Source organism: Rhea americana, unplaced genomic scaffold (genome assembly GCF_003343005.1).
Source record: "Rhea americana isolate MKP2758 unplaced genomic scaffold, rheAme1 scaffold_123, whole genome shotgun sequence".
Taxonomy (NCBI): domain Eukaryota; kingdom Metazoa; phylum Chordata; class Aves; order Rheiformes; family Rheidae; genus Rhea; species Rhea americana.
The window spans coordinates 784,828-797,475 of record NW_028185295.1 but is presented as its reverse complement, the minus strand read 5'-3'; the positions used below and the strand labels follow the sequence as shown (position 1 = coordinate 797,475).

The following is a 12,648-nucleotide window of genomic DNA, read 5'->3' as shown; positions in this document are numbered from 1 at the left end:
GAAATAGGTATTCTATTTGCACAGTTATAGAACAATATACATTTCATTGTTTAAAATGCAATGTAGTATATGTACTGTCAGAAAGTGAACAATGTACAAACATCTATGCAAAATACTGTATGGTCACAATGTGAGAAGTCAAAATAACCTTACCAGTCTTAGGTGTGGGGGAAATTGTATTTCAGAGTTATTTTCAGAAATATCCTGCTGATGCAATAGAACCTCTCTCTGCACTACCTTTTAAGTGATTCAAAGCATTAAGGTTGAGATTTCATTGATAGGTTGTAACCTGGGAGGCAAATCTGTGTCTTTGGTTTGGATCCAAAGACACAGTATTTTAAAAGACTCTCATCACTTTCAGTGGGCTTTGGATACGACTTTTTCTTTTTTTTTCTTTCTTTTTTTTCCTTTAAGTGAAGGAGGAAAATACTCTCATCAGCTGCCAGGCAGGCAATCATTAAGAAGATAGCGATATGCTCCTAGAGGGAAAAATCAATGCCTTTGACACTTACCTCAACATGTGTGCATGTTACAAAGAGAGGGAGAGGCAGAGAGGGAGAGGAAGGATATAGAACCTCAGGAAACAAGAAATATTTATTTCTGTTTAAGTTAAAAAATAAATAATATTAAGTCTAAAACACAGTTCTGCTTCTACAAATGTCTGAAAAAAGACAGCAACTATTTCCTTACATTTAAGATAATGAAAAACTAGATAATCAATTGCAAAGATAGTCTTTGCTGTACTTTTAAAAAGTAATGAGAAATCCATTTTTTTACAATTGGAACAGGCAGGAAACCAGATATACTACACAGAATCACAGACCAAACTTTTGTCAATCACATTCTATTCTATTTACCAAGTAAAATCAACTAAGAAAAGAATCTTCACATAGATTTTCTCTTCACCATTGTATATGGGTGTAAAAGCAAGTAAACTGTAGTTCAAAATCCTATACAGATCACCATATTAATATAATGTACACATTATGTAACAGTGTGCTATTCGCTAGATAAACTTTTGAATGTATATTAATGATGACCAGACACTAAAGAATCTCACTTCCCACAATGTATTTATCACATGTATATACATGAAAATAACATGATCACTGTGTCATCAACATGACACAGATGCCAGGAAGTATCATCGATTAGTTATCAAAAATAATTCTACTGTGCTTGGAATGGTGCATGAGAATAATATATTCAGGATTTTGATATAATAAATACTAAAATGTGAGTTTTTAAAAAAGATCATTCTGTAACACGATTAGAAGCTAAAATTGAGGCTTTACAAGAATATAATAGTTCTTGAAATTCCATGATTCCAATGACACAAGCAATAGAAATCATAATAATACAGTATAATAATACATTAAAACCTTTACCTTTGGGGGAAAAAAGTTCATTCTGGATTTTGCCCTGCTGTCTAAAACCAGTAAAGTTTCTGCAGCCCTCCCCCCAGCAATGGAGTTCTGTGAGCACTACCCCGTTTATTTGTTCTTCTGTTGGTTTGACAGGCTGACTCCAAACAGTCCAGATAGCTAATAAAACTGTTTAGGGGTAGAGGTCTCAGGAGATCAAACTCTCACATGAAATTTGAGACATATGGATTTTAGAAGGGCTGCATATTATGCAAAAACAGTCTAGCTACTGTCAGAAGAGACCTACTGTCAGAAGAGAATGCAGTGTTTGCTGCACAGCCTTTGTGCATCTTTACAAGCATATATTAAAAACGTTTGAGGATATTGTCCATTCTTCTTTACCTTTTTATGCATTATCCAAAATTTGTTATGTGAGTTGAATAATCACACAGATGGAAAGTGAACTTCCACTCTTAATTATAAAGAATGAGCATGCTGAACTTCCCAAACTATTGTGTTTTTAAAACTCATCAGCTATTATCATTTGCTAACTCTGAGTATTTTGCTGCTCAGATGCTTGAAGAAAAACTTAGCACTCTTAAGGCACACTTACTACTGAACTGACTTTAGGCATACAAGCATGTTTACATACATACATGYTGATATACAAACATATAGGCATACAAAATGTTTACTTGACCTTCAACTCTATTAATCAGTTGTATCAAACAAACATACCTGTGAATGACCTATTAAAGCAAAAGCATTAACTTTTGAGAGAGCATCCTAGGTATCAAGAAGGATTGCTTATAGGAAATAGATCAATTCTCCCTAAAAAAAAATAAAACTCTATAAACTATTCTTGTGCTCACTCCCACTTGTTACTGTCCCAGCTAGTTTAGGACCAGGTGCTTTAAAGCATGTTCAGACAGCACTTGCACCCACACAGATCAGATCAGCTGTTGAACCACATCAACGTTACTCTTGGGACCTCCAGTCCCAAGTTCAGCCATCTGCACAGTGCTGTTTTCTGCTAGGCAAACACACTAATGTTTTCAAACTATTTATGATGCTAGAAGATATGTAACGCTCCATCTCTATTAAAAATCATCTACATCTCGATGGCTCTCAGTCAGAGGAAAGGAAAGGTGGATGTCAGTCAGTGTTGCTGAGACCAAAACAGAGAGGTTCAAAAGGAAGTTCTGCGAGCACAGAAGGCTGCGGAAGGTGAATGATAGAGGGAACTGTAATCACTGCTATATACCGGTGACTGGGGATTACAGTAATAGATTAAAGTGGGAAAATTTTGTTCTATATGCCATAAGGGATTGCTGTAAACTTAAATATTTGAATAGAGAGCAACAATCTTGTCAAAGAAATGAACGTCTGTTTTGCCTCCCTCCTCCCCAAGTGATATGGCACAAAACAGTGTTTGGGAGAAGCCCTCTGAAACCTCAGGGAAATCATTGTATTTGATGAGTAGAAACACATAACAGGCAACAAAACTTCTCTGCATCTTTGTCATGTTTTGGAAGGCCACGGAACCTGGACTCCCCAGAAGAACCATCTCCAAATTACTGTGGGACGTATCAATGACACTTCAGGGGAGCTCTGGCAACTTACCTTATGTATGAACTCTATTCATACAATCACAAAGTATCTTTATTTCATTCAATCCTTTTCACTGTGAGCTAAACTAAATCAAACAGCACCTGCAACAGACTCATAGTTTACATAGCTTGTCCTGGCTCCACAGCTACTTATGAGCTTGACCGAAATATTATAAAACACATTGGCTAAAATAAGAACTATGTAATACAAATCAGCTTTAGTTTAGATAACATTAGGAAAGCCATGCCTTGGCACCAGGAATTTCACACTGTCAGATATTAAGTATCCTGGTTCCTGGCTGAACTTTAACAGGAGGGCAGGGCAATCATGAAATCACCACTGCTGCTGTTACCGAAATTACCCTGTATGTAGCTATGTCTGATAGGTAATGCAAACTTTATCTATGGATGACTGTGTAAATGTAGGCTACATTTACTTAGCATCTGGAATGAGGCAAAAAAAAATCCAAGAAAAATATAAGAGGAAATGAAGGAAGACTTCCAAAATATGTCAAAATTTACGTTTCTTTGAAATATTCTAAAACAAAAAGCAAAATTCAACAAATTCTTAAAATATTGGCTTACAAAAAATAAGGTGCCCATAAGTACTTTTAGGTCCACAGTACATCCAGAGCTGTGACACTGAGATAGAGAGTGCTAGTTCATCTAGCATGAAAATTTATTTAAAATCCTATCATATTCCTTGAAGAAATTTTTAAATCCTACTGAAATCCATCTCAGGTTGGATCCCATGACAATAAAGGATTTTCCCACAGAATCCTGGGATAGTAACATACCCTTGGCTTGATTTCATTCTTATTTTGGGGGGAATTATACAGAGATTAGGAAGAATTGTTCTGTCAAATCACCAGTATTCTCCAATGTATATTTCTACTCATGAATGTGGAGAAACATCACTTTTCCAGAGAAGCAGGGGAAAAAAAAAGGCAAAATCTTTTGAGGAAAAGGAAAATTAATGGAGTATAAAAATGTCATATTAAGCCAGTGCAGGAAAAGGTTAATAATTTGTCCTCTAAAGAACACTTAACATCAATCCACTTTATACCAGAATTGTCAGGTTGGATAACAGGAAGAAGAACATAACACATTTTGTTTATTAAAGACAACATAAAGACAACAAAATATTAAAATTCAGATTCAGAAGATGCAAAAGAAAGTCAGGGGTCTCACTGGAATGAGAAAATTGTAACTTTAATTTGTAATATTTCTGTAGTAAGGATCAGGCTTTTTGTTATAGGATTGCACACAACCTAGTATAATGCAGCCATAACCAGACTAGTAGTAACATAATTTCTTTTGAAAAGAGCAACATCAAGACAGTAAAGTTTGCCAAGTAATAGGCAGCTTCCTTACAAACCTGTTAATATTTAAAATAGGAAATAGTCTTTATTTTTGTCAGAAAAAGAAAAAAAATTAAAAATGTGAATAATACTTTGTTTGCTCTGTCTGAAATAAGAAAAAGGGGAAGTCTGAGTGAAAGTGGTACAGGCTGATGTATTTAGTCCAGAAACTCATGGTCTAACTCAAAACTCTAAAAACAGGTAGCATTTCTTGTCTCCAAAAATTAGGCATAAATATAAGTTTTCTCCAAAGACCTATAGTGCTCTGATTCTACAGCATTTCTCTCCAGAGCAAAATACAATTCAAATATTCATGATGTTCTTTTCATATTGGAAGAACAGTTTGGAAAAAAAAAACTAATAAAATGATATTTTTTAGTTGAGAATTATTGACTTCTATAAGATAATGGTTAGCAGGCGATCACTCCAAAAGGAACTAGTAGCTCTACTAGGTCATAAGACATACAGCGGTACAAGTCAACAGTTACATACATTTAAGAAAACGGGGAAAATGATACTGGCATGTATGGAGAAGACTATCCTACTAGTTTGCTGAGCATTGGTAAGGTTTAGCTACAACTCAGACCAGCTGAGGAGATTCCAGAGGAGAGCAAGGAGAATCATCAATGTTGCAGAATATATACATCTCAGAATGTGACGTATAAGGACAGGAAGCACTCTGGGAAGACAAAACTGAAGACTGACCTGATAACAGCACTCAAATAACAAAAAGGTAGAGCTATGATACGAGGAAAAAAAAGTGTGTTGCTCTCTGTGCCTGCTGTGGACAAGGAAATAAAGGAAAAAAAGGATGGCTTTACATATAGAAATATTTAACTTAAGTAACATGAGGAAAAAAAGCTGTTTCCAGTAACAAGGTCCATGAAAGATGGGAATGAATTGCCTGGGGAAGTTCAGAGTGTCCACTGTTGGAGGTATCTTGATAAGTATCTGTCAGACTGATGCAAGTACGTTACTCTCACCTATAGTTAGGAAGGATAAAACAGAGGACTTTTCAAGGCCATTCCATTTCAATTTTTCTGTGAATTGATGAAGGAAACTTTGTAAATGAAAAACTAACATTTATTCATCAACAGGGTCATTGGAACCATTTCCCTTAAAATGTAGGATAAATCCAGTATTTCAGATAAGTAAATTACTAACATTTATTGAAATATGGACATGAAAACCTGACAATTCTTGAAAGGTTGAAAAGATGAGGGAGCTTAAACTCTTGTATAAGTAAAAAGAAAAATAACTTCCAACCACAATGCATGGAATGGCTATCCAGAAAGTGCTACTTGCATTCAGAGAGTGATGCTCTAACTATGTACTTGAGAGACAGAATTACTTCCTTCCTGCAGTTCCTGATACTTAAGCTGATCTCTAACTTTAGTTCAAAATTTCAGTGACTTCTTAGCCCTTAAATGCTGCTTACCTATGAATAACTGCTGGTACAATCTGTTTTGCAATGTCATACACATTTGGAGGTTGACAAGAATGTTAAATTTCTGCTATGATTTCACCGGGTAATGATGATTTCCACAGGATGAACGGCAGTGTAGCAAACAAAAACAAAAACAAAAAACAAACAAACAAAAAGAAAACCCTCACAAGGTTATCCTTGCTTGAATATGGCAAACAGTTTAACAAAATTTTAAACGGCATTCAAGCCTCAGAAAACAGTTATTAACCTAGCCCTACTGTGTTGCAGCAAGCATTGTGAACAAAGACCTTTGCAGCTGCTTCATGATTTTTTTTTCTATTTCTTTTACTGCAGAGTTGGCAGTACTGTTAAGAGTAGAACAGACAAACATTTCCCTTAGGTATGAGTTAATGAGCCTCTTCAATCATATTCATTATCTCAGCACTTTAGTTCTTCATAAGTCTGTGTATAAGAAACGAAGACATATTTCTAAACCTTGTCTCATCAATTCTGATCAGTTAAATACGAAGATTTTAATGGCAGCTATTGCAACTATTCTAATCTCTATGCTTTCTTTATTTGGCCTATTTAGTTGCTTTTTGTGAGTAATAAAACAGTAAGAGTTACTTACTAACACATGGTGCAAATCTAAGTCAGGGCACGTGCAAAGCAGCTATGAAGCCACTGGCCATTGCAGGAACTCACTATACCCCAACAAAGTTCACACGCAGATGGGACACAGCAACTGATGCCAGCTTGTGTCCTCCACCACATACCCAGCCAAAAAGACAGACTGCTGCAGAAGGTACCTTATGATACCTTTTGCTACTCAGTGAGGAAAGTAGGAGCTCAGGAGCTACTGCTCATTTAAGATCTTCTTTGTAGGTAAGGAGGGACTCAAAGTCTCACAGGCAGTACAACAGTGTATTAGGGTGAAAACCAACTCATGCAAATAGTAGGTTAAAGTTCCATCAGTAAAAGGAAAATCAAAGGACATTCTCTCTTCCCTCTTCATTGTACCTTCCCAAATCCCTGGCCATCAGCAGAAGAAAGGAAGGAAGCATATGGTACAGTATAAATTACTACTGACTAAAGCCTGAGTACAATTAATAAAATGTCATCTAACTAAATCTCATTCCTTACATTTTCTCCCTCTACCCCCAGTAGGGCCAAGACAGAGTCGGCAGTTTAGAGTGGATACTCCCCAGGACTGCGAGTCAGGAAGAGAGCAAAGGAGGAAAGATAAATTGAGTACTTGCTGATCCAGCTAACGCTAAAGTCAAGGAAATTAGCAAAGCTCCTTGAGAAATGTCACAGCTTTCTATTATCTGAGGGAACGACTCCATGCTGGACTTGAAGGCTAGGAATAAAAGGTTCAATAACTTCATTTAGAGATGGAACAAAAAAAAAAAAAAAAAAAAAAAAAAAAAAAAAAAAAAAAAAAAAAAAAAAAAAAAAAAAAAAAAGGCTATTGAGCTGCTATTGAGAGGTATTTTATTAGCAGCAACAAGAAAGCTTCAGAAAAGACTTTTTTCTTTTTTTATACAAGGTACATTCATTCACATGTACAAAAATTCAGATCATAAGCAAGTGAAAAGTGATTATACTCATATGATTTCCAGTATATTTGGTTTTGGATAAAGAAAGTAAATCTTAAGGCTTTTTATAATAGTAAAGTGCGTTCTACTACTCATGGAAAAAATATAATAGAACCTGCTTAAGTCATGAAGGAATAATCTCAACTTTAAATTTTCAGGAATAGAATAGGAACACACAGTTCATTTTATATTAATCATTAGGCAGATATTTCACTTGGTTGAATCTGATGGCCTAACATATTATTCAGCCAATACTTCCACCAGTAACACCACCACAAGTCTAAGTATGGAACCAGTGCTTCTCCTACTGCAAAATATTACAAAATGTGTTAAACTAGTAGGAATTCTTCAATTGTAAATGAAAATTCAGTTGGTCAATGCATATGCCTACATATTCATCATCTATGCTTGGTAATATTTTAATGTTTTAGGATAAATAGATGCCATAGTCATAGTTTTCAAGAATAAATTCTTAAATAAAACTTACCTGGATAATAAGGTTCATCAATTTGATTTAAAAATTGTTTAAATTTGACCACTTATAACACCACTTAAAAATATGCAGAGTTAAATCTTTAGAAACAATATGCAGTCCTTCAGATGTGTATTCATTCCTATACTTAATCTAAATTCTTGCAGAAGTCCACAAAGAGTTAAAGATTTAAATAAAACACATCCTAAACTCTTGTAACGACATTTGTGAGCCATAGTTTTTGTGAAGCAATGAAAGTGCAAGACATACCTCTAAATATAAACAACTGTTATGCATCTTTTCTTTACAGTTTTGTTGACTTTGAATATAAGAATAAACTTTGCTTTGAGTAATGTCCCATGGGCATCATTATTACAGAATTTACTGCCTCACATGAACCACTGACACAGAATTTAAGAAGTAAGACTGAAATGAAGATTGTAGTGTAAATAATATAGGTCACTGGATTCAGTCATAATGGAGGTTTTTGAGATTTTTTTTTTTAATCTCAAAAATAGTATACAACCAACTGGTATATCATAATCAGAAAATAAAATTCTCTACAATTACAGTTTCAAACTGCATAACCCAAGAATCAGGCTGTTATTTTTTTTTATAATCCCAGAGTAGAATGACAACCAAATTTGGTAAGATTTTCACCATGGATTTGATGTAAATCTTCGATTTAAAGCTGTGTTTAGATCATTTGATCTGATATCTTATTTGTGACTATAATTGATTTTAAGGTGTAGAAATCAAGCATGTCACATCTGAAAACTGGAGATAGAAAAAAGAGAGACTGTGTTTGAAAAATCTGAACATTTCAGAAAGCAATTATAAATGCAAGTAATGAAAAAGGAGGCCAGAAGGACCAGAAGGAAGTAAGAGGAAAAAAAGACCCAAAATCCAAAGAAAAGGAGTTTAGATTTTCCACACAATTTCAGAGCATACATTGCTTCAGACTGGATAGTGATGTCAGTCGTAATATTCTTTGATGGACTGAACTACAGACACTGTACGTCTTTTTTTGTTTCCCCTGCTAAATCTTGGCATGAACTACAGAAAAGATACCACACAGCAGTCCTGCAACAAATGGATATTGATTATTTGCTGAAGTCAACATAAACTCAAGTTTAGATGCAGTTGAAACACAAGAGCAGTTTCACTAATTAATGCGTTGTATGTTGTAACAGATTTTAGTAGCATTAAGAACAGGATTTTTTTTTTTTTTTGTTACCATTTTCAGTAAGACCATTCATCAAGTAAACTACCATAAACTACCACGAATCTTACTGACAGAATTTTGTCATGTCATCTATTTCCATTTCTGCTGATGTGTGTTGTTAGCCAATCATTAGCATGTCATTTAGTTATGTCTGCTGACGTGACTGGAGATCCGTGCTGTTTCTGTGGGCAGACCGTTCCCAATATCAGAGATTATTTACAGCAATTCTCTCTCTCTCTTTTTTTTTTTTTTATTCTTGAAACTTGCCACTTCAGCTATTTGGTACAAGTAAGCACAGAGGGAGATTACTGTTTGTTTTTGAAGTACAGAGCAGACTTACTTGCAAGATTAAGTACCTGATTATCCAATAAATATTAAAATAAAATATCTTAATCTGGAAATCACTGTATTCTGGTACCTGACAACAATGACTTATTTTATTTCACTTATTTTTCAATTGACCTGCAACTCTAATGGTGGTAATATCACATATAGCCAGTATTATCTCAGATATTTTTTAACATACTGAATATTTAAAAAGAAACTTACCCGACCGTCCATCCCGTTGAAAGTCTACATGGTACCATTCACCATCATTCACCTTCTTCTGCAAGGCTTTTATTTTTATAGTACCTGATCCCATGTCTAACAGCAGGTAAAGGTGGCCATCAAGCATTTCAATGGCAAAGAAGTCAACCTTCACCATCTGTGGGTGTTTGGCATCTTTTTGGTGCCTTGGTTTTCCATGACTGAAAAGAATCAGACCGTTTGGCTCAGTTGTACGAAAGTCAAATGATATTGAGCCTGTTTTCTTGGCATTCCACTTTGGCAAAGAGATGAAAGACTCGGGTGTTTCAAATGTGATTGGATCTAAGGTTGCAACATTCTCACATTTAAATGCCACCACCCCATGAATCTTCATTTTAGGATCTCCTTGCTTGGCAAGCCGAGATAACTCCAACCTGACATCATTATTTTTATACACGACCTGCAAGCAAAGCACAGAAATTACTAGGAGGAACTTGACCATTTTAATCAAACAGATATAATCCTGAAGAGGTAGATCATTTAAAGGATAATAATGATTGGTTGTGAATATGATAATTTACACACACATAAATTAAGTAACTATTTTCATTGACTAATACTTTACAAAGTTGCTCTAAAAATATCCCTAGAGTTAATTCAAGCAATTTGAAAGAATCTGCACAAAATTTATACTATCAGAAGCATATTAGCTTGTGTGGTCCTTGGTTGCTTAAAAGCCTTCTGTGCACAGCTATCCTGCTGAGGTTACAGAAGTGTTGGATTTCTTGTTGCTCTAAAACCTTTGTTTGTCTTAACTCTTCTGTTCAATGTACCAAGGTCAGATATTTCATAATTTAACATCTTTTCAACTTGTCCTTGGGGCTGAGAAATAGCAGCATCCATGTTACTCATGAAGCAATAAAACAGGAAAACTAATATCATATGGATCAAAACAGACAAAAACCAAGATAAACTCTGAGCCAGTTCAATTGGACAAAAACCATATTTACAATTTTTTCCCACTAGCTGACTGAAGATTTCTCTTACAAAAATGTAAGACAATACTAGGTTTAAATCTAATCAACTTCTACAGCAAATGGTCCTGTTCCAGATCACATGTTTATTCTAGCTAGAGAAATTGGTCATCAAATAACCATTTGATAGGGTTGTACTCTTTATCAGTATATTCTGAAATTGCTGCAATTTCTATGTTGTCAGTGGTACAAGGACTGCTTAAATGAAGCTCTCCAGTAGCACAGGTGTGCACAAGTATTTTATCAATATTTTCAATTATTCAATAAACAGTACAGCCAGGCTATAATATCAAATCCCTGAAGGTCTGAATATGAGTGCATGGTGACAAAAGCTAAAGCTTTCTTCTCTGTTTCTAAGGTTGTGCCAAAGCTAGCAAGCAATTTGGAGCCACAGCAAAAGATTGGCAGATCAAAGCAGTTGGTGCTGAGGTTGCTACATCTACAGATGAATATGGTTTGGGACTAGATGCAGTCTGGCCCCGATCCAAACATCCAACTATACAATGTGCTCTGGAGCTGTTCAAATGACAATCACTGTTTCAGACCTTATATCCCTATCAGAAGTTAGAAGGTGTTTAAACGCTTGGAGAATAGAGCTTCTGGATTTATTCCCCCCCAAAAGAAATCTAGTTTGAGCACAGATCAAAACCACTCTGCAAACTGAACAGACACATAGTAAATGGAAGAGATGGAGGAGTCACTTCAAAACTACGCTATTGTTTCAAATCAAAAAGCTAAAATAGATACAGCTTAAGATGTCTTACTCAATAAGTGATAGCTACTATGGGACTATTGAGTTTAGAGATAACAGAATCCTAAAAATATAACTGGTAGATCGTCAATAAATCAAATAGTTTTGATTCTAGGAATTGAGTTCTTTCAAAATACATCATTTTCCACCCAGCAGATTTCATCATAATTCATGGCAGAATTATTCTACAACATTAAAACATGTCCTAAAAGCTAATAAGGGAGCCTGTTTCTCAGTTTTAATTGAGGGCTCACAACAAATATTGCTGCTCCCACTGGAGCTCTGCTGCCTCCAAAGATGTCTAATAATCCCTACTGTGGGCTCCTGACAGCTGAAAGCACGTTCTGCCACAGGCAGATAACATTGCCCTTCTTGAGTGAAGACCTCACAAGTGACTAGAATTTGACTAACTTCTAGTCTCAGAGAATAAGGATCCATATTTACATTACTGCAACATCTCCAGTTGCAAAATAGACTACTGGAGAAGAAGCATGCACAAGTGAGCTCCCACTTGGGAAACTCCCTGTCTTATCAGTGAAGAAAGTCAGAAGGCAGAAGAACGCAGAAAGAAGTCAGTAATCTGGCGGGCAGTATTTAACTGGAAATACTTGGCCGGATGAAACATTGGCCACATTCTAGGGGAGAGGAATTCCAGACAGCCTTAACCTCATTCCAAGGAGTTCCAAGGGACAATGCTTCTAGAACAGATTGAAAATCATTACATTAAGGATAGCAGACGTGGTAAGAAGAAGGAACAAATAAGCCCTCATTAGAGCCACATCATGGTGTTGCTAATGAAAGTAATTAAGACAACAAAGAATATGAAGGGAAAATATTCTAACTGCCAACCGAACAAAGGAAGGTATCAAACTAATATAATCAAAACTAAAAAGCGAATTGGTTGTTCATGAACTATGAAAGCTACTTGACCGATTAATAAAACTATAGTCAAAATCTATGTAGAAAGAACTGAGTAGACAAACAGACAAATAAGCATTACTTTATGTCCAAAATGGCTCCACAGGCTTGAGTTCACAACTCATTTGAATGAATATGGTTCAAGGAGCTGAAGAATAAAGTAAAGACAGAACTACTGTCCACAGTTTTCTCAAGAACTGGTCACCAGATTCTTAAGTAGTTAATTATAACATATCAGGGAAAATTTGCTGGAACACTTTATTAAAAGTGTCAAATACTGGGAGTTTTATACTACCAATATTAAAACATCTTTGGAATCTCAAAATATCGCATATGATAATTTTTTACCTCCCTATCTATT

The 12,648-nt window shown here is 35.4% G+C and overlaps 1 protein-coding gene across 1 annotated transcript in view; it reads right to left on the bottom strand.

Annotated features, from left to right (window-relative positions):
* The window catches only part of NRXN1 (neurexin 1), a 702,150-nt gene that overhangs the window by 406,265 nt on the left and 283,237 nt on the right, over window positions 1–12,648 (bottom strand). The window contains exon 6 of the mRNA XM_085325818.1: window positions 9,606–10,044. Coding sequence (XP_085181944.1) covers window positions 9,606–10,044 — 439 coding nt within the window. The remainder of the gene's footprint in view (window positions 1–9,605; window positions 10,045–12,648) is intronic.